The 23,241-nt window shown below is 41.8% G+C and overlaps 1 protein-coding gene across 4 annotated transcripts in view; it reads left to right on the top strand.

Moving 5' to 3' along the window:
* The window catches only part of AGBL1 (AGBL carboxypeptidase 1), a 701,662-nt gene that overhangs the window by 441,476 nt on the left and 236,945 nt on the right, over positions 1-23,241 (top strand). For 3 of the 4 annotated variants that reach the window (XM_087878351.1, XM_034424683.3, XM_087878350.1), the window contains one exon: positions 13,778-15,403. The exons of the other annotated variant lie outside the window; for it this stretch is intronic. In XM_087878351.1, coding sequence (XP_087734477.1) covers positions 13,778-13,922 — 145 coding nt within the window. In that variant the 3' untranslated portion in view covers positions 13,923-15,403. Of the gene's footprint in view, positions 1-13,777; positions 15,404-23,241 lie in introns of those variants that run through there. 4 annotated transcript variants of the gene reach the window in all.

Consider the following 23,241-nt stretch of genomic DNA (forward strand, 5'->3'; position numbering starts at 1 on the left):
GAAGAAAGTTCAACAGAAATAAGGGTGTTCAAGTTATTCAAAATGTCAAAGCATTGGGTGGTCACTGCAATGAAAAAATAAGCATACTGTCCACCATACTTACGCATGTGCACTGAGGAAGCCTATCTATCATCTGTCTGTCTATCTATTATATCTATCTATCATCTATCTACCTATCTATCATCTAGCAATCTATCTATCTATCTATCTATCTATCTATCTATCTATCTATCTATCTATCTATCATCATCTAGCTACCTAGCTATCTAGGTTATCTGTTTGTCTGTCTGTCTGTCCGACCGTCCATCCATGCATCCATGCATCCACTATTCATCCATCCATCATCTATCTATCTATCTATCTATCTATCTATCTATCTATCTATCTATCTATCATCGAGCTACCTATCTATCTAGTTCTTTCTTTCTTTCAAAAGGAAGGACTCTTTTGATATAAAATCTGCAATTTAGCTGATTGTGCAAACTTTCACAACTGTGCAAATCCAAAACAAGGCTTCATTTGATAATCAGGTTACATTATAACTTGCTCACTGTCAGGTCTGTGATTTGATGCCTTAACCTTAACCCTCCTCCCTCCCTCCCTCCCTCCTTCCCCCTCTCCTTCCTTCCTTCCTTCCTTCCTTCCTTCCTTCCTTCCTTCCTTCCCTCCCTCCCTCCTTCCTTCCTTTCTTTCTTTCTGTCATCGTCAACTAGCTACCTAAGTCTGTCTGTCTGTCTGTCTGTCTGTCTGTCTGTCTGTCTGTCTGCCTATTATCTATCTATCTGTCTATCTATCTATCTATCCATCCATCCATCCATCCATCCATCCATCCATCCATCCATCCATCCATTTACCTATCACATTTCTACATCCCCCACCTCACCTAAGTGACTCCAGGCCGTTCACAATAAAAGCATAAAAAGTGGTATAAAAGCATAAATAAAACACAAAGATAGAAAGAGTTGAGAATTAAGTTAAGGTTGAAATATTACCGATTTTAAAATCTGCCTGCCTACGAAAGGGCTTTGGCTGATAAAGAGTAGAGAATTTCCTTCATCCTTCAAACCTCACTCAGATAGAAGATGACTCTTCCTTGAGTGAAAGCAAATCAGCAGCTGCCTTTTCCATGGTTTAAAGTTTTTCTCTGCATGGTCACTCCACAGATACCAGGTGTCAGATTTAATGGGGCTGCTGTTCAGTTGGTTAGTTGTCTAAAAGCGAGGAAACATCCTCCTGGGGAAAGGTGGGTTATCAGCTTATTTCACAAAGCAACCCCTGCCAAGGCGATTTGAGAAATCTATAATTTTAGATGTTACCTTAAGCTCGAAACTTTGTTAGAAAACTTCATGTATCTTTCCGAGCAGCAGAGAGCAAACCGGAGTAAGATCAGATAGCTGTTCATATGAAAAAGTGATGCACTTGAGGGATATGAGCTGCCACTTTGAAATGGGGGAGGGGGAAAAACAGTGCCCCTTGGTTAAAGGAAAAAAAAACTCTAAGATTGACAGAACAGATGCAGTTACCAACTTGATTTCACCAATATTGCAGTTCCCTTTTTCTTAAGCGTACGGGATTCAATCACTTCTCACTTGAGGCTCACAAAACACCCTGCATGGGAACTGAATTCAGGTGGCAAATAGTAGTCCTCCCCACTACTCTTGATCCCATAGAAAAAACCCAACAAAGCAGCTCGTGGGACAATGATCCACTTTTATAAAAAGCATTCAATTCCGAACAAACAACCTGAAAGAATTGTTCATCTTTTTAAAAACCTTAGAACACAAGGTCATTTCCAATAATGAAGCTGGTGGCAAGAGGTTTTTTTTTTCTTTTCTTTAAATGTAGCTGGTGGAAAAAGACCTATTAAACTCAAAATGATGTGGTAGTTGACTTTATTAAGATCTAAAATCCATCCAGCGGTGTTTTGTTAGAAATATAGTAGATATAAAAATATACTAGATATTTACTAAGGGTGAACACATTGCTTAACTCTTGGTGATTGCAGGCAGTCCTCGACTTACGATCACAACTGTGCTCAAATTTTCTGTTGCTAAGTGAGACATTTGTTAAGGAAACTTTGCCCCATTTTACAATCTTTCTTGCTACAATTGTTAAGTGAATCGCCACTATTGTTAAATGAGTAACATGGTTGTTAAGTGAATCTGGCTTCCTTGTTGACTTTGTTTGTCAGAAGGTCGCAAATGGGGATCACATGACCCCGAGAACATCACAATCGTCATAAATGTGAGTCAGTTGCCAAGCATCTGAATTTTAATCATGTGACCATGGGGATGCTGCAATCGTAAGTGTGAAAATGATAAGTCACTTTTTTCAGTGCTGTTGTAACTTCCAATAATGAACTTCTATAAGTCGAGGACTAGCTGTACAGGGACATAGAGACAGGGGCATGTTATTTTCTTAGCAAGAATATTGAAATGATTAACACTGATTTCCTGAAGATGAAACTCAAATCCTTTGGCCACCTAATGGGAAGGAAGGACTCACTGGAGAAGAGCCTAATGCTGGGAACAATTGAGGACAAAAGAAGAAAGGGACGACAGAGAATGAGGTGGCTGGATGGAGTCACTGATGCAGTTGGCGTGAGCTTAAATGGACTCCAGAAAAGCCTTCTGTGAAGAATAGGACATTCTTAAAGTGTTAATACCACTTTAGAATGCCTTGATAAGGCCACACTTGGAATACTGCATCCAGTTTTGGTCGCCACGATGTAAAAAAGATGTGGAGACTCTAGAAAGAGCGCAGAGAAGAGCAACAAAGATGATTAAGGGACTGGAGGCTAAAACATATGAAGAACGGTTGCTGGAACTGGGTATGTCTAGTTTAATGAAAAGAAGGACTAGGGGAGACATGATAGCAGTCTTCCAATATCTGAGGGCCTGCCACAAAGAAGAGGGAGTCAAACTATTCTCCAAAGCACCTGAGGGCAGAACAAGAAGCAATGGGAAACTAATCAAGGAGAGAAGCAACTTAGAACTAAGGAGAAATTTCCTGACAGTTAGAACAATTGATCAGTGGAACAACTTGCCTTCAGAAGTTGTGAAGGCTCCAACATTGGAAGTTTTTAAGAAGAGGTTGGATAACCATTTGTCTGAAGTGGTATAGGGTTTTCTGCCTAAGCAGGAGGTTGGACTAGAAGACCTCCAAGGTCCCTTCCAACTCTGTTTTCTATTCTATTCTATTCTATTCTATTCTATTCTATTCTATTCTATTCTATTCTATTCTATTCTATTCTATTCTATTCTATTCTATTCTATTCGTTAGGAAGTAGTCAAATAGTTGACATGAGAATTCTGTCTTTCTTTCTCCAAATCATTCTTCAAATACCTGCAACTAACCTTGCTTCCATTAAATTCTGATAGAGCATCTCAGGAGAGACATTTCCAGTAATGATTACTTCCACAATTAATAGGTGGTTCCCTCCCTTAAGAAATTGTTGGAGAAGTTGTCTCAAAGGTGTTTTTTCAAAAGTCAATTGGAAAAGCACCTTTGGGATAACCATTACCTGGATGACCAAGAATCTCTGTAGACATGTTGGAGAAGTTCTTTCCCTGGAGGGATTTGGAGAAACGATTTACCCAATTTCGCAGGAGTTTAGAGTGCTCCCTGATCTTGCAGATGTTTTCTTGCCCAACTAGGAAGCATCATCAGCGCTCCACGGTTCAAACCATCGCTACATATATTCTCTTCACTTGGAACCTACTTCCTCTGCATACAAATGTGGTGAAGAATTTCAGAAGCTTATTTAGCATTCTAGCTTGAAGAAAAATACAAGTGTCACTTGTATTATTCCTTTGATGTTCCTGTATTTTATATACAGCATAACCTGTAGGGTATTAATAATGGAAGCTTTGCCGTTCAGGTGAAATCTGACTCTTTTTTTCTCTCTCTCTCTCTCCTGCTCTCAAGATGTTTTCATAGTTCCCTGAATTGGGATCTGAAAAATCCAGATTTCAAAAGAATTTGCATCATGCTGGGTCTACTACACTTCCATTAAAGTAAGGCTATTTGTTTCCCTGCCTTGAAAGATGATGATTAGATTCACAAGTGGGAGTAAGGCAACCTTTGAGGTAATGCTTCAGGTGCTTAGAAAAATAATAATACAGTTGAAGAAATAGGAACGGCTTTTTCTTCCCTTGCCTGAAGTGTGTTTAATCACATTCTCAGCTTGTGGTGCTTAGAAATCCCCTGGTGACTCGTTTCCAACCTTGTCTGAGATGGCCACTTGGCACCTATTGGATTTTTCCACCATCAATCAGCCTAAATCCTAGAAGCAAATGGAAAGCTTCACAGCTCCTTTCCTATTTAATTTGGTGTTGGAAACAATTAAAGAGAGATCTACATAATAGTCTTTCCAGACTGTATGGGAATTTGGGTCCCTTTGAAACAGCTGTATGGGGGCCAGGCGAATGAGGGTGTGCTAAGCGTTTCATTTTGTCCTGATGAAATGATGGATTAAATACATCCCTTTAAGATAATGCCTCTCAAAGAAAGAAGAGGAATGGACAGCATTGTATCTTCTGCTTCCTTTGAAGGCTTAATTGCACGAAACGATGTTGCTATTAGAGTTACTGGTCTTCTCTTTCATCTTCTAAAATTCCATACTGAACATAGTGCAGAAGTCAAAAATGGCATGAATTGGAAAATAGCAATAGCACTTAGACTTATATACCGCTTCATGGTGCTTTGCAGCACTCTTGGAGCAATTTATAAACATCAGCATCTTGCCCTCCAACAATCTTGAATGCTTGGCAACTGGTTTCCTATTTATGACGGCTGCAGTGTCCAAGGGTCATGCGATCCCCTTTTATAACCCTATGACAAGTAAAGCCAATGGGGAAACCAGATGCATTTAACAACCGTGTTACTAGCTTAACAACTGCAGTGGTTCAGTGAACAACTGTGGCAAGAAAGGCTGTAAAACAGAGCAAAATTCACTTAACAACTGTCTCGCTTCACAACAAAAAAAAATGGGTTCAATTGTTGTAAGTCGAGGGCTACCTGTAGAAGAGGTTCGAAGAGTTTTATGAGAGCTTGTGGTGTTATGCTATTGGGGTTATGAGAAAGAACATTAAAGGTAAAGGTAAAGGTTCCCCTCGCACATATGTGCTAGTTGTTCCTGACTCTAGGGGGTGGTTCTCATCTCCATTTCAAAGCCGAAGACGCTGTCCGAAGACGTCTCCGTGGTCATGTGGCCAGCATGACTAAATGCCAAAGGCGCACGGAATGCTGTTATCTTCCCACCAAAGGTGGTCCCTATTTTTCTACTTGCATTTTTTTACATGCTTTCGAACTGCTAAGTTGGCAGAAGCTGGGACAAGTAATGGGAGCTCACCCCATTATGTGGCACTAGGGATTCGAACCACTGAACTGACAACCTTTCGATCGACAAGCTCAGTGTCTTAGCCCCTGAGCCACCGCGTCCCACCTGTAGAAGAGGTTCAAAGAGTTTTACGAGAGCTTGTGGTGTTATGCTATTGGGGTTATGAGAAAGAACGTTATCCGGTGCAGAAAGGCACAACTTAAGGCCCATCACGCCAAGGTAATTTTTTTTCCCTTAGAAAAAAAAAGAAAACACTGAATTAAAATGGTTGTGAAAATGTTGTTCCCTAGTTACCATAGTGATGCCAGTCCCGTGAATTCAAACGAGGGAAAAAATTGTCCCCCATGGAGCCGTGGTGGTATTCAGCTGGCTCTATCCGGTTCACCCGAACCGGTAGCGTTGGCTGCGGGAAGCTCCGCCCACCCATCCGGATGTCAACACATTCCATTTTTGACACTCTGCTCATGTGTGGAAGTCTCTGAGCATGCGTGGAGGTGGTGCGTGCGCTCACATTTGTGAACCGGTAGCGAAGGCAAGTGGTATTCACTTCACCCATGCCGTAGAGGATTCGCATACGCCCACTCCTGTTGTTGAGCAGCAACGTGAGAATAAGCACATCAGCAGATCGAGAAACTAGTTTAATGCTTTCCCCATCCAGATGATTTCAGGAGTTGGATGCCAACATTTAATTGGTGCCTCCTTTTTATCCAAGGGAGAGAAGAAGGGAAGAAAATTAAAATTAAGAAAAGAAAAGAAAAGAAAATCAGGAATTCTGGAGATCAATGCAGCGGCTCAACCCTCCCTCTGTTTGTTTCCCAGCTGCCATGCATCTGTTCAAGTCAGTTTGTTTTATTAATGCTTACTTGGCCTAAAGCTATCAGAGAGATGATAAAAGATGCCGTATTTGTGCAGCACTGACACAAAGATATATTTTTTTCTCCTGTAAAAAAAGAAAATTAATGATTGAACGTAAGATTAAACCCAGAACTTGTAGCCTTTCTCTGCCTCTCCTACTCACCACATTACTCTAAATCTTTCAGATCACAGATATTATTAGTATTATTTTCAGTCTTCCTCAGAGGCAGGAAAACAAAAGATTTGTGCTTCTGCTATGTTAGGATTATCTGACAGAGGTTTCAGGAAAGTGATATTAGAAACCATCAAATTCAGGGCAGGATAGTCTTGCTTTGCTGTACTTTTCTGCCTTCCATAAAATTTTGATCTTTCATAAACTGACGATTCTTTTTATCTATTATAACTTAGGTTTACCTCATAAAAACATGGCTGAAAGCTGCCTACTAATTAAAAAAATGGTGGGGGAAAACTCAGAGTGGGCTAGAAGACAATCACTTAGGCGTCTTGGTCCTCCATCGTTCCCTGGCGTGTTTTCCATTTGCTCCATCATGGTAACATTCTGTCACTTTCTTTAAAAAAAAAAGTCTGATTTAAGTCAGTCTGGGTCGATTATGAACATTGTGGCTAGCAATTACTTTGGGGACTCTTAACAATGAATTATAGCCTTTCTTTGAAGTTGACAAAGGGGAAAGGGGGAAAAAAATGAAAATCCAAAAAAAAAAGAGAGGCTAGTCTAGCAGTTGTGGAAAACAGAATCAGGAGATATTTTTAATTCATGCTTTGTTAAAAATGATGTCACGATGGAGAATCAGCTAGGATATTTATTACTGCTGAATTCCAAGAAAGGGATGGGTACGAACTACCTGATTCCTGCACTGTTCATTCAAGTCCTTCTCCTGCTTCTTCTTCTCCTGCTTCTCTTTCCCCTTCCCCTTTTCCTCCTTCTCCTTCTTTCAATTTATATAGCCATCAAATACATGACTCTGGGTGGTTTACAACAATTAAAAGCAAATGAAAAAAACAGAATACAATATATAAAATAAACAGCATATAAAAATATCTGCATCCAATGATAGATAGATAGATAGATAGATAGATAGATAGATAGATAGATAGATAGATAGATAGATAGATAGATAGATAGACAGACAGACAGACAGACAGACAGACAATGATAGACAGACAGACAGGATTGTTCAGCACTATTGTTTATAATGATATTTGCAAAATATCAATAACACAATATAATTATTATGCACTGTAGGAAACAGAGTACATCACTGAGTATTCAAAAGCACAGACCTAATTTTTGCTCATCATTCCCCATCCAGAATGTATTATACTCTTGGCTATCATCTGAAGTTATTTTTCTTTCATCCAAAAAATCGTTTTGAATGCTAGACCATTTATAAACCTAAAGAACAGCATTAAAAATTTAAGAATAAGAGCCCCAGCACAATTGGAGTGAAAACAAGTAAAACTCCAGCATAATAGGCAAGCCTACAGATGAGTATTAGATGGTACTGTTTATTCAGAAGCACAGACGAGGGACTTACGGAAACATCGGTTTCTTGGGATTTCTTTTATATCAACAGCCCAAGGCATAGATGACTATGTCCCTGAAGTGATCTGTTTTTTTCCCCCCGGTGATTTTCTTTTCAAAATCCCACAAATCTAAAGCTTTATTAAATAACTGCTTCATAGAAACTATCTGCTGTGAGCTCCACATAAGCATCAGGAAGGGCATCCGGCCAGTAAATACTTAGCTCCATTCAGTCACCCTGATTCCACCCCGATGCAAGGTATTATAGGCTCATTAAATGGGAACAAATAACTGCTTCATAATGGGCTTAGCTGCCCAGCATCTTGGACCTTTTTCTACTGGGCTGAACAAATATATCTTAGAATATCTTTTTTTTTTCCTGCCATATCCCCATGGTGTTGCCTTCTGCTTGTCCCTAGCCCAAAAGGATACAGTCATATGTAGTGCCATAATACCATAATTAATATGTAGCCTTATGGTATTAAAGTAATATTTCCCCCCTTACTTTAAACATTACAGCTTTAATCTGCTTTTTTCTGATGTGGAAATTGGGAAGAATTCAATTCCTGTCTGGATTTCAACCCTTTCCTTTTGTATCAACCACAGACATGGCTGGATACTCTGTCTGGACCCTGATTTATAGATTCCCCTCCTTTTTTTATACCTTTCCCGGACTGGTTAAAAAAATAACAAAAAAACAGCACTACTTTATGGAATTTTTTAAAAAAAATCATTTTTATGGAAAGAACATAAATAAGTGTTATGGAATGTTTTTCTCCCCCTTGAGCTAGAAAGTGGAAAGTGGCAGAATTCTTGCCAATGTTACTTAAAAAAAAAAAGTCCATGATGCATTGATCCATCAAGGAAGGAAGGAAGGAAGGAAGGAAGGAAGGAGACCCAGAGAGAAGATAGGTGTATTATTTCATGTTTCATGAGTTTACTTCTGAAACAAAAGACAGATCCGTTGTCTTATTGCTCCATTAATGACCTTTTTAGAGAGATCAGAACAAAATAACTTCTGGTGAACTTGGAAAGGGGAGGGGAAGGGAAAGGAGCAGTGGTAGGATTCAGCCAGTTCGCACCTATTTGGGAGAACTGGTTGTTAACTTTCTAAGCAGTTCCGAGAACCGGGTGTTGGAAGAAATGTTATTTTGCTTTTTTTCCACTTTACAGGGCTAATCCTGTAAGGAACTGAAACATTCTGGTGTTATTTCTAGCCGAATCTTTATTGCCTTGCTTATAGAAACTGCCTCTCTGGTTCACCCTTATTACATTGTAACAGCTAAGGCGAAGCACCCATCAACACGAGTAATGTTGAGTTGGCCACACCCACACGGTCACATGACCACCAAGCCATGACTACCCAGCTGGTCATTAGGGCAGAGAACCGGTTGTTAAATTATTTGAATCCCACCCCTGGAAGGGAGCCATGGAGACTGGGGTACAATCAATGGAAACAATGAGGTATCATTCCTGCCCCAGTGCTCAGGAGTCAGCTAAAGAGGAGGCATTTGCCTATACAGAAATAAAGTATAGGAGGCAAATGAGATGCCACTACTTGAACTGGTTCGAGTCAGAAACAACTGGTTTGGATATATAGGAGAAAAACTGGGAGAGATTGTATTCTTGGTGGGTTTGCTGTGAATAGAGAATGAGACTGTGCATCCTTGCTCTTGAGAAATGATCAACCACAGTGGTGCAGTGGTTAGAGTGCAGTACTGCAGGCTACTTCTGCTGACTGCTGGCTGATTGCAATTTGGCAGTTCGAATCTCACCAGGCTCAAGGTTGACTCATCCTTCCATCCTTCCGAAGTTGGTAAAATGAGGACCCAGATTGTTGGGGGCAAGATGCTGACCCTGTAAACCACTTAGAGAGGGCTGTAAAGCACCGTAAAACAGTATATAAATCTAACCTGGTCAGGTAGATCAGCCTTCTGATGCCATCAAGTGACAGATTCTTAGGCTCTGGCATCCATTACCCTGAGGAAGAGGTGTTCCCTTACCTGCAAGTGGGAAGTCAAATTCTGCAAGATGGCGGGGGCATGGGGGCATCAAAGTAGATATTGAAGAGCATCTATTTGCGATCTTGCAGATTTTGACACTCCCTTCAGACACCGTTGTTCCAAGGCAACAAGACCAAAATCTAATTTTAAAAAATAATAATTTTAATGATATCTTCTCCTCTTCCCTTCCATTTGTATCCTCAACCACTGGATCCATCTATCTGATCAATATCCATATCTACTCGAGCAATGATTAAAATAAATAATATATAAAAAGAGCTGATATTGTTTGAGGGAAAAAAATATCTATGACAGCAATAGGAAAGACCAGTGGTGAAATTCAAATTTTTTTACTACCGGTTCTGTGGGCGAAATGCCTTCAAAGAAAAACCAAAATGTCCCGTTGTCTCTTGAAAAAGCACCTTTGGGTCAGTGGTGAAAGTAGTAAAACAATTTTTTACTACTGGTTCTGTGGGCGTGGCTTGTGGGCATGGTGTGGTGTGGCTTGATGGGCATGGCTTGGAGGGCATGGCAGGGAAGGATACTGCAAAATCTCCATTTCCAGCCCATTCCAGGGGAAGGATGCTGCAAAATTCCCATTCCCATCCCACTCTGGGATCAGCCAGAGGTGGTATTTACTGGTTCTCCGAATTACTCAAAATTTCCGCTACCAGTTCTCCGAACTACTCAAAATGTCCACTACCGGTTCTCCAGAACCTGTCAGAACCTGCTGAATTTCACCCCTGCTCTGGACCATTTTTGCATCTTTTTAAAGAATCCACATAAATATTCATAGTTGGATATTCAGAGTCATGTTTTCTCATGTAGAACTTTTCATATCAACTTTCCTAAACAGATGCATGCCTACCATTAAAGGCATTTTATGAAAGGCCATTCCACTCTTTTCTTATCCCCCCGTTCATGTTTTTGAAAGCAAGACCATTATGTTCTCAAAACTCCAAGTAGGTGCTGAACTCAAAATTTGTTGTTGTTGTTGTTGTTAGTTGCAAAGTTGTGTCCAACCCATCGTGACCCCATGGACAACGTTCCTCCAGGCCTTCCTGTCCTTTACCATCCTCTGGAGTCCATTTAAATAGTTGATGTATAAACATGAATTGGGGTTTTTTTCCCCCTTCCTGATTGATCAGCATCTCCCAATGCTTTCAGCTAGCCAGTAAATGGCTAACATCATGTGTAAATATGTTGTTTCATATTATTGGGAGAAAATTGAGGCTGTTTGGGATGTCCTCTGTGCAATTCATCTGGATGGTTGGCTTCGAAAATTTGAATGCCTTTAACAGAACAGGAAGAACTGTTTGAAAGCAAATGCGAGACAAATTTCAGAGACTTCAGAAATAAATAACCGAGCCATTGGATTCATTTTTGCTTTTGTTTTGCTTGCGTGTCGTCAAGAATATGGAAGTCTTCGCCTGCAAAACAGTCTTTCAAGAAACACCAGCTAGCCAGCCAACAGACACATTCGAAGCAGAACTAATTAAGATCAAGTCATTGCTCAATAAATATGCAAATGACAAATGAAAACAAGGAATTCTATTTATCACTTCCTAAAGCTGCTGATTGCTCTGAGACTACTATAAACCACACCAGACAGGGGTTACAGGATATTAGATTTAAATGGGCAGGTCAGCTAACCTCTGCATAATGATGCGTGGGTGACACAGAATAATAGATTAGAATGGAGTTCCAGCTGTCTTGTTTTTTTCCAGTGATGACAGGATATTTTTTGGGGGGGAAGAGGGGGCTCATTTGTGACAAACTTTCTACTTAAGAGAAATGTTCTTTCTTAATTCTGAGGAAAGCCCAGCAAGTGAAATTGCTCGGTGAAATATCTATCTATGGAGATATCCATAGTCATCCAGGTCATGGTTGTCCCACACCACTTTTCAAGGAGTAACTGGACTTTCTTTGTTTTTTCCTTGAAGAAAAAAAAAAACATCTTCTCACTAAAGCTCACTCTTGGTGACCAGATGTACCCCTAAAAAACTATATTTTGGAAGCTGAAGATTGCATGAGTCAGATGAGATGAAGTTCAACATGCCGAAAGCATCACTTATAGAAAATGGCGGTATCATGTGAGTTTAGAAAACAACACTATTTATTGGGGCGCCAATAAAGAGCTAAATCATTTTAACTTTATATTTCACTTTTTCCTCCAGATGTTTAAGGCAGCATGCATAGCATTTTGTCTTCAAGTTTTCCTCCAAATGCTATAAACTGTTGCCATGGCAAACCGTGTTCCTGCATATTCTCTACCACTTAATCAGTGTGACAAAAGGGGCTTTTGTTTTCAAATTATACTACGAAGGGAGGAAAGCTTGTTGGTGAAATACCAAAGGTGCTTTTTCAAAAGGCAACTGGACTTTGTTTTTCCTGGAAGATGTTCTTCAGTTCTGAAGGAACTTCTTGAATGAGAAGAGAGAGGAAAAACAAAGTCCAGTTGGCTTTTGAAAAAGCATCTTAGAGAGAATCATGACCTGGATGACTGAGAATCTCCATAGGCATCTATTGGTTAAATGTTCAGGACTGGAGTATTAGGAGCTCACCAGTGGTGGGTTTCAAAAAATTTTACTACCGGTTTTGTGGGTGTGGCTTGGTGCGTGTGGCATGGCATGGTGGGCATGTTTTGTGGGCATGGCAGGGGATGGATACTGTAAAATCTCCATTCCCTCCCCACTCCAGGAGAAGGTTACTGCAAAATCCCCATTTCCTCCTGATCATCTGGGACTCGGGAGGCAGAGAATAGATGGGGATGGGGCAAGCTAGAGGTAGTACTTATTGGTTCTCCGAACTACTCAAAATTTCCGCTACCAGTTCTCCCGAATTGGTCAGAACTTGCTGAAACCCACCTCTGGAGTTCACCAAAGGATGGGTGTGTAGATGTCCTGTTTTCACTGCATAGTCCTCTCTCCAGCAACTTAACGTAACCTAGACAACTTAGAACTACGCTGCCTTTGGTCTCACCTAAGTATAGTAAAATTATCTGCTACAATGTCCTACCTGTCAATGACTATTTCAGCTTCAACCAAGATAATACAAGAGCACACTATAGATACAAACTCATGGTAAACCGCTCCAAACTCGATTGCAGAAAATACGACTTCAGTAATAGAGTGGTCAATGCCTGGAATGCACTACCTTGACTCTGTGGTTTCATCCCCCAAACCTCCGAAACTTTAACCTTAGACTGTCTACTGTTGATCTCACTCCATTCTAAGAGATCTGTAAGGGGTGTGCATAAGTGCACCAGCATGCCTACCATCCCTTTCCTAATGTCCCCATTTATTCGTAACCATCTCATGTCTTCATAATCATGTTTACATATTTCATGTATTCACAATCATGTTGATACTTTTATCTGTAATCTTATATACGCTTGACAAAATAAATAAATAAAAATAAACCTGAGGACTCCATGAATGTCCTGCCTTCCTAAGGGAAGATGTTATGATGATTGTGGACAGTCCAAGAGGCTTCCAAGGGAAGAAAAGAGATAGCAACAACGGAAACCTAGCAATTCTGCTACTTCCGATAAGAAAACAAGCTTTTTAAAAAAAAAAATCAAAAAAGAAATTCAAAATATATTCTTAAAACATTTTGAGAAGGAGAGAGCAAACAGGAGGTTTTGAGGGATTGCTTTGTTCTTTGCCAGGATAAGGCTTTTTTTTAAAAAAAAATTGTATAACCTTCTCACAATATTCCTTAACATCAGGTCTGGTTGCACTAGAAGTAGGTCATTAGTTCTTGGGACAGTGTGTGTGTGTGTATTTGTGTGTGTGTGTGTTATGTGTATATATCTCTGTGTTGTGTGCATGTATGCGGCTTTAAAAAGTAAAACTAGGACTGACTTTTGCTGTCTTTTACTTCATTATACTAATCTTCTCCTTATCTACTGAGCCTAGAATTTGCCATATGTGCTTGGATGCTTTTCAAGATGAGACTCTACCTCTTTTTGCTTCCATCCAATTCAATCTTCTGTTTTCTTTCTATCTGTGTGCGTGTGTGAATCTCTGGCAGAAGCAACAACAACTGCAGCCTGGAGACCGATGATGAACTTCCCTGTGGGGATGAAGTGGATTATAACACCGATAGCTGCTCTGATCAAGAAGCAGATTTTTTGGACATGGATAGAGAAACCCAAGAATCTCCCTTAAGGGGTTGAAAGGAATGAAATCAAAAGCAGAGTACAAAGCAGAGGTGGATGGGTCCTTTTTGTCTCCCAGTTCTGAAGAAGACTTCTGTTTCTCACCAGTGAGCAGCCAGACCTCGACCCTGTCCTACCAATCTACTTTTCTGGAGAACTGGTAGCAGAAATTTTGAGTAGTTCGGAGAACTGGGAGTAAAAATTCTGACTGGCCCCGCCCCCATCTATTCTCTGCCTCCCGAGTCCTAGCTGATCAGGAGGAAATGGGGATTTTGCAGTATCCTTCCCCTGGAGTGGGGTGGGAATGGAGATTTTACAGTATCCTTCCCCTGCCATGCCCACCAAGCCACGCCCGCAGAACCGGTAGTAAAATAAATTGAAACCCACCACTGGTGACAACTATAGCTTGAGACACGTTGTTCCTCTTGCTCTTCAGACCTTCTCTTTTTTGCCCCTTTCTGTTTCCTGTTAATATTGGGATGTCATCTAAGGAGAAGGTGGGGGAGGGTTTTGTTCTGTACCAACTAGGCCTCTATGCAGTAGTGAAATCCAATTTTTTTTACTACCGGTTCTGTGGGCGTGGCCTGGTGGGCATAGTGTGGCTTGGTGGGCGTGGCTTGGTGGGCGTGGCAGGGGAAGGATATGGCAAAATCCCCATTCCCTCCCCACTCCTGGGGGAAGGATATTGCACAATCTCCATTCCCTCCCCACTCCTGAAGGATACTGCAAAATCTCCATTCCCTCCCCACTCCTGAAGGATACTGCAAAATCTCCATTCCCTCCCCACTCCTGGGGGAAGGATACTGCAAAATCCCCATTCGCTCCCCACTCCTGGGGAAAGGATACTGCAAAATCCCCATTCCCTCTCCACTCCTGGGGGAAGGATACTGCAAAATCTCCATTCCCTCCCCACTCTGGGGCCAGCCACCTGGGTGGTATTTGCCGGTTCTCCGAACTGCTCAAAATTTCTGCTACCGGTTCTCAAGAACCTGTCAGAATCTGCTGGATTTCACCCCTGCCTCTGTGTTAAATACCTTCAAAATGTCCTTTGCCGAGATCAGAAAGTTTTGGCAAGATGTGATTCTTGCAGCAGGAAGACTTCTCAAGGATAGGTCAAAAGCTTTAAATCATTTCTTACCAGTTTGGCCTGCCTTTGCCCCACTTGGAGGTATGTTCTTCCTTGGCCAGTTGCAAATTTTGCCAACAGCTAATGGGACAATAATGCTAAACAGCTGGAGGGGGGGGAAGTGTCAACAGAGTATTTTGCAAAGAGGGTTTTTTGATTTTTATGAGGAGCAAAAGGAAGGGAAACAGATTCTTAGTCATGTGTCTTCTTCACAACAGATGGCTCCATGATAAAACAAATACTTTGGTTCCCAGTTTCATCACTGCCATTTTCTGGTAAGGCTAGACAAAGTCCTGGCTGTGGACAATTAGCATACTTATCTTTGTCTTTTGGTTTTCATAGATGTTTGAGGTAAAGTATACATTTCAACTTTTCTGGCTTTTTCCTTGCCTTTTCTTTTCTGTAAAGAACTTCACCGCTCAACGTCTCCAGTTGGTTCAGAAAATACATAAACTCTCCCATTAAGATTCATGATGTTCTTCTTTAAGGTGAATCTCTCACTTCCATTGTATTATTCTGGTGTTTCATGGTATTCTGTCAGGATTTGCAAGATGTATCTGTCAGGCGCAAAGAATCAGGACCACATGTTGAGTTCCAGGTTTGTTTTTGTTTTTATTTGATTAAGATGATTTAGCGCTCATGCCAATACACAAGAATCTAATCAACTAAGGTCAGCACTGAATTGGTGCTAGATAAGAGTTAATGAAATTCAAGAGGAGTTGGACTTAGAACATTGGTGGGAATGCAATGATGCCAGGCTGATTCCTCTCTTGACTCTGCCCCCAGACTCTCCCTGTCCTTCTCCTATAACAGTGGTGGCAAACCTAAGGCACACGTGCCAAAGGTGGCACGTAGAGCCCTCTCTGTGAGCATGTGCACCATCACCAGCTGCTTTTCTGGTTTCTGGAGTGCATGGTCTTCACATACAACTGTCGTGACCTAGGCCCAAGTAGGTATTATCAGACGCAATCAGTTCTAAATGAACAGATTTTATTAGAACAGCTGAGAACTCATTCTCAGCGTAGTCCAAACTAATTCAAAACAAATTCTTCAAAACACAGTTCTTCAGCCTTATCACCAACCTTGGTCTACTTTGGCAACCTGCCAAAGGCTCCTCTTGGCAAAAGTTCAGAAACAGGAGATGCCAACAGGAAATAAATGCAGCAAGACAAGAAACAAATCTATCAACATTGTTTTCCGACAAAGAGCCCAAGAGCCGTTGCTGGTCTTTTAAGCCTTATGGGAGGGGCCAATCATCTCTTGGCCTTACTCCCGAGTTGTCCTTTTTGCTTTAGCTGCTCTTGCCTTCTGGCAGCTCTTCTCATGCGTGCACTAGGAACAGGCTCCTCCTGTTCCTCTGCCTCTCTGCGGTCAGCCTCTGGAGGTTCTGGAGTCTGCACCTCACTCCCAGATGGCCCTGGCCCCATCTCTGTCTCCGACACAGAGCCCTCATCCGGGCCTTCCCCAGCCTCTAGGACTGGCCCCTGTTCTTCCTCAGCCTTATCGCTGTCCGACTTAGCTGCCAGGTCCACAGGCTGCTGGCAGACCACAACACTGCCAGAGTGCCAGAAACCTGAAGACTAGATGGCCAATGCACACATGTGGTGCCAAAAAGATTCGCCATCACTATCCTATAATATCCCAAGGCCGAGTCTGAAAAGGGAAGGATGGATAATAATGTTACAAGGTGAGGTAGAATTCATCTTTTGTCAGCCCCTTGTCACACACACCTGACTTTGAACATAATTTAGAGCAGACCTTAAGCAGATGCAACGAGTGTATTTATTGCAGAGTATTAACAAGCATATGTGCAACAAAATTCTGCATCAGGCTGTGCGTAGGAAACCTGACCTACAGATACATCCCTCTACAAATCTGAATCTTGATCCTTTTCCTTTTTTCACTTTGACTCAATAGTCATCTATCTGGTTGTTTCTCAGCTCTGAAGGTCCCATGGTTACCAAATGCTTCTGCCCTTAGGCATCTAAAAGGAATTTAGAAGTGTTTGATTGGAAGTATAGATAGATTTTGTCCTGGTCTCTGTGATCCCTGAGTGGCTGAGATTGCACCTGCTGGAAACGGTTAGGGTTAAAATGGAATTTGGTGCTGAGCACCAGCCGTTGAAGAGAGAAGTTTCTTTGCTTGCGTTTATCCCTCCCTCTCTCCCTCTTCCCTCCCTTTCTTTGTGTTCCTTGAGGGATTTTCCTGCTTACCAAGTTTTCTGTTTGTGGCTCGCATTAAGGTATAAGTGGCAGAGCCCAAAAGAATGTTTAAAGAAATATCATCATATTTCACCTAAACTGAAATTCAAAGGGGATTAGAGCATTAATCCCTTTAGCCTGTTCTATCTGGAAATGGCTGTCTGAAGGATAAGGAACTTTCTCCCCCTCTCTCTCCCCCCCCCCTTTTTTTTTCCTATTAAGGACTGCATTCCCTTAAGCATCATCTCTGGAATTTATGTGCCAAGAGTTTGCAGAACCAGCATGAAAAGCAGCTAAAATGTTAGTGACCTTTTCCGTCTATATCTATTGGGTGTACCATCTCATCTCTGTGCATACAAACCCATCTCCTTCTCCTTCTTATTCTCGAATGACAATTTCCAGCAACACCGCTCAGGAGAGATGCTGAAGGGCCATAGTTTCCCGCACCTACAGAGTCGCAAGTTCTCTAACCCCTGATTTCTTGAAGCTAAGCAGATCTTTCTTCATTCATGCCTCAAAGGCAGGATACCTGGAGACTTCATGAACAGTGCCGAGTCCCATAATGAAAGGAGGGTGGAAAATAAACTTAGTGAATGAATGTTTATTCCTAGAAATTCCACAGGTTGGTTTCTGAAGGGTCCATTTAGAATTGGATGACTGCAGCTTGCAATTGTAGGCCATTATAACTGCATGGACCATCACACGGTACTTTGTGCCATGAAGTCAACTCAGGAATGCCCAGTCTATCGGACGTATGATCAGATGCTGAGAAACAGTATGATTTTCCTGAACCATAATTGAAATTGTTTTCAAGGGGCAGCCTTTTCTGATCTTAGACAAATTCTGAAATCTTTACATCTGCAAGCTGCAGAGATCTGGGAGTAAATAGTCGACTTGCAAGGCTAAAATCCACCCTAAGTCAAAAATGGCTTTGCTTGCTATGTTTTCAATTGTTTGACACAAGGTTGAAATGTTGAAAATGCATGGCCGCACTATTTTACATTCTCCTCACCTTTCTTTTCAATGAAGCAGGGCTTCCAAAGATATCTCACAGTTCAACATTGCCATTCAATTTTACCTCAGCTTTTCTCAGGGGTGGGCTTCAAAAATTTTAGCAAGGGGTTCTCTGCCCGGTTGCTGGGTAGGCGTGGCCATGGTGGGCATGGCCTAGTCGGCCTCCTGCACCATGGTGGTGGGGGGGTGTTTTTACCCTCCCTGGGCTCCAGAGCAGTGGTGGGTTGCCCCCGGTTTGGGCCGGTTCGCAAGAATCGGTAGTAAAACTGGTGGGAGGTCCCGCCCACTGCCCTGGATGTCATCATCGGCGATCTGCGCATGTGCAGAAGCAAGGCGCGCATGCTCGCTTCACTCATGCACGTGTGATCCCATTGCGAACTGGTAGTAAAGGTAAGTAGAACCCACTCCTGCTCCAGAGGCTTTCCTCAAGCTTCCGGGAGGGCAAAAATGGCCTCCCCAGGCTTTGGAGGCCCTCTGGAGGCCTTCCCGAACTTCCAGTAGGTCCATTTTTCACTCTCCTCAAGCCTCTGCATGTGCCCTGCACTTACCTGCATCTAAAACGGACTGTGTGGGGACTCGTGGGGGTGGGGCGAGCAGGGCCAGCCAGGAGTGAGATTTGGGGGTTCTCCGAACTGCACAGAATCTTATCTAGAGGTTTTCCCAAACCCCTGCGAACCCCCAGCAGGCAATCCCTCGTTTTTCTAAACTTTTCCTCCTTCCTGACTGCTGTCAGACTTTGTGTCGTTGGGCCATTCTTCTTTGAAGGCGATGCACTGACTTCCAACCTTTGCTGTTTGGATTCCTTTTATTAAGAGTGACCCAAGCTAAATCTGTTTCTTTTCCCATGTTAATAAGGCCAGGACTCAATGGCTGCTGCCTGCTGTGACCCCAAATCTCTGCCTCCTTGCTCTTCTTAATATATTAGCCATCCTGTGGCTGGCTAGGTATGTGGGAAGCAATAACCTTTTTGCAGCTGAAAGCTGTTTCCTTTGATGCCTTGCAGAGCTTCGAGTGAGTTTGAAGCACAAAATAAATAATTAAGAAGGGAAAAGAGAAAAAGAGAGGAAGAAGAAAAGGATGGGGAGAGGATGAGAGGGGAAAGAGAGAGAGAGAGGGAGAGAGAGGGAGAAGGTATCCATATCTTTAATATGACCTTGAGAACTGCATTGGTGAATTAGTGCTGTGAGTTCCCAAGTCATTTTTTGATGTACTAACTCAAACAACCACCACCATCCATTATTTTATTATAGTCCTCCACTCCTCTGTTCGCAACAGAATACCTTATGCCACCAGGCTTGAAATCTTGGGCTTCCACAATTTAGAACTACACTGCCTTCAGTCTGACCTAAAATTAAATTGAGCCGAATTATTTAATAATTTTAAATTATTTTAATTGATGTTTGTCTTGTGCTTTTAATAGGCTGTACACCGCCCTGAGTCCTTCGGGAGAAGGGCGGTATAGAAATAAAATTATTCTTATTCTTATTCTACTGTTGACCTCACCCCATTCCTAAGAGGTCTGTAAGGGGCGTGCATAAGTACACAAACATGCCTACCATCCCTGTCCTACTATCTCCATTTATTCATATCCTTATCCTGTATTCATAATCATGTTTATACCAGGGATGAAATCCAGCAGGTTCTGATAGGTTCTGGAGAACCGGTAGCGGAAATTTTGAGTAGTTCGGAGAACCGGCAAATACCACCTCTGGCTTGTCCCAGAGTGGGGTGGGAATGGGGATTTTGCAGTATCCTTCCCCTGCCATGCCCACCAAGCCACGCCCACAGAACTGGTAGTAAAAAAAAAATGAATTCCACCACTGGTTTATACTTATATCTGTTATCTTATACGTATTTAACAAATAAATAAAATTAAAATAAAATAAATAAATAAAAAATATTTCCCTTCTGAGCTCTTCCATGCTTGCTGGAAATTCATAGATGCAACACAAATGTAATAATTCTTTCCAATGTTGTCCTATAGATCTTCTACATAATGCATAAGGTAAGAAGTCTAGTATTCTAAAGAGCTTCTCAGTTAAAACTTGGGGCACTTCCTTAGGGACATAATAACATGCATTGCTTCCATTCTGGAGCTGGTAGGAAAAAAACAAACATGTTGACTTGTTCCAATAAAAAAAAATGTGTAGCTAAGGTTGAAACTTGGAGTCCTTGGTGTTCTCTGAGCTTGGTTGCTTGTTTGCAGATGTTTCATTACCAAACTAGGTAAATTATTAGCATTGTACTGATGCTCAAGAGAAGGTTCTTCTGCAGAAGATCCTTGAAAAAAACTGACCAGTTGAATCCCTGGCAAACTAAAACTGAACTGAAACTGCATTAGTCGCTCTTGAGGATGACCACTGAGCCATGGATGGAAGGAATGCAACTTTCCTGGTATTCTTTTCTTACTTCCCAAGTGGGACGTTCCAGTTATTATTTTATAAGAAAGAAATCTGGTTACTTCAACATGAGACGTTGCATAGTTCAGCACTCTCCATATTATCTCCCAAATGGTATGTTATTTATTCGTTTGTTCAGTGATTGCTACCTCAAGCTTGCAAAACATGCAGTGAATATTTTCTCTAATTGCATTGAGGCATCCAGAAACCAGATACAACATAAAAAAAGTGAAACTGAAGCTCAGCAAGACAGGATCACTGTTTACCTAGACACCTTTGAATTCTCTGGTGACCTCTTCTCTTGATCTGGAGGGGATCTTGTTCCTTGGAAGACCATGTCCATGACCAAAAGGTTCTTCTGGGCTTACAACTACTACCATAACAATACGTGAATCTTACCTTGTTGTGCCTAGTGCCTCAGTTGAAGTCCTACTCGAAGTGGAAAGCCTTAGGGATGGTAATTCATGTCCTCATGATGTCTCGTCTAAAGGTAAAGGTAAAGGTTCCCCTTGCACATATGTGCTAGTTGTTCCTGACTCATCTCTGTTTCAAAGCCAAAGAGCCAGCGCTGTCTGAAGACGTCTCCGTGGTCATGTGGCTGGCATGACTAAACGCTAAAAGCGCACGGAACGCTGTTACCTTCCCACCAAAGGTGGTTCCTATTTTTTTACTTGCATTTTTTACCTGCTTTCGAACTGCTAGGTTGGCAGAAGCTGGGACAAGTCACAGGAGCTCACCCCATTACGCAGGACTAGGGATTCGAACCGCTGAACTGCCAACCTTTTGATCGACAAGCTCAGCGTCTTTGCCACTGAGCCACCACATCCTTTATGTCTCATCTAGGCTACTGTAAATGCTGCCCTTGAAGATTATTGGCACAAAATGCAGGAGCTTGCAGGCTAACTGGTAAGTGCCATGGAGCAAAGTAACACCTTTATTGGGATGGTGCACTGGCTATTGTTTGTGTGTAATTTTTAAGATATTAGTTAGCCTAAGCCCAAATCGCTTAGATCCAGGATAATTGAGTTAGTCATATTTTCTGGAAGGGATCTACCCTTTCTGTTCAATTGGCAGACGAATAGATACTGTGAGGTTCACCTTCTATCAACCTTGTAAGGTAGTCCAAAAGGACTACAAAAAGGACGCCATAAAGTACTAGGTCCTACTTTATTGTAAAGTTACATTAAGACATGTTTGCAAATCTGAAAATACATCTCTTCCTAGGGAGGGTTCCTTCTGAATGGTACCCACCCATTCCATCTGCGGATTCAGCTACCACTTGTCTGACCATTGTCTCTGCAGCTCTTCCTGTTGTCTCCAGAAGACATTCTCACATACCATTGCATTTGCTGCAAAAAAATTAAAAGAGATAAATTCAGGAGCAAGTGATTTGGGTTAAGTGTCCTGTTCTTTGGAACATCCCAATGGCTCATAAGAATATGGGGAGCTATGGATTAGAGAGGGGGCACAGTGGCTCAGTGGCTAAGACGCTGAGCTTGACGACCGAAAGGTCGGCAGTTCAGCAGTTCGAATCCATAGTGCTGCGTAACGGGGTGAGCTCCCGTTACTTGTCCCAGCTTCTGCCAACCTAGCAGTTCGAAAGCTCGTAAAAAATGCAAGTAGAAAAATAGGGACCACCTTTGGTGGGAAGGTAACAGTGTTCCATGCGCCTTTGGCGTTTAGTCATGCCGGCCACATGACCACGGAGATGTCTTTGGACAGTGCTGGCTCTTTGGCTTTGAAATGGAGATGAGCACCGCCCCCTAGAGTCAGGAACGACTAGCACATATGTGCGAGGGGAACCTTTACCTTTATCTTATGGACTGGAGAAGGATGTTCACCCATTCCATTCTCTATTGAGGAGAGGCAGTGTCAGGAGTTGCTGAAACAAGATCAATTGGTGGCTCAGTTGCAACCCTTGTGTCCAATAGTTTTTTCCTGAATTTTCTAATGTGTAGTGTATTATCTTGTTCATCCCTTGGTAAAGAGCCAAAAGCGCTGATAAGGCCCACTTCAGTTGGGTCTGGAAAGAGAACACCCCAACCTCTAAAATTTGTAGACACCTCACACACCTGCAATTTCAGAAAGTCACAAAGACTGGCTCTTGATTATAGCCTTTGGAATGTAGAACTGCAGCCTGCAATGCTTTATCCCCAAATTGTTTTTCTTTAATGATGATGTTTTAATGTTGTTTCATGACTAATTACATTTTAATGCTTATTTATGTTACTTTTTTTACTATAATTCTTTTAATTAGGCTGCCCAGAGATTTGGGAACAAGGCAGGCTATAAATTGTGGTAAATAAATGTAGTGAAGATAGAGATGTATGTATGTGAAAGAGACAGAAGAAGAAAAAAAAGAGAGAGAGAATGCAGTAGATTAACTAAAAGGGGCAATGAGTTGCTGCCGGTGCAATCTGTTTCCAGCACTTGGCTGCCAAACACTGGAGATACAGAGAGACATTAAGGTAAAGGGGTAAATATATAAGGTCCCCAAGACTAATTTTTCCTAGTTGATGTCCAATAAGATTCTTCATTTCATGGGTGAAATTGGATGCTTTCAGCATTCCAGGTAAAATACAGTATATAGAGATATG

This window comes from Pantherophis guttatus, chromosome 13 (genome assembly GCF_059756535.1).
Source record: "Pantherophis guttatus breed Tessera chromosome 13, ASM5975653v1, whole genome shotgun sequence".
NCBI lineage: Eukaryota > Metazoa > Chordata > Lepidosauria > Squamata > Colubridae > Pantherophis > Pantherophis guttatus.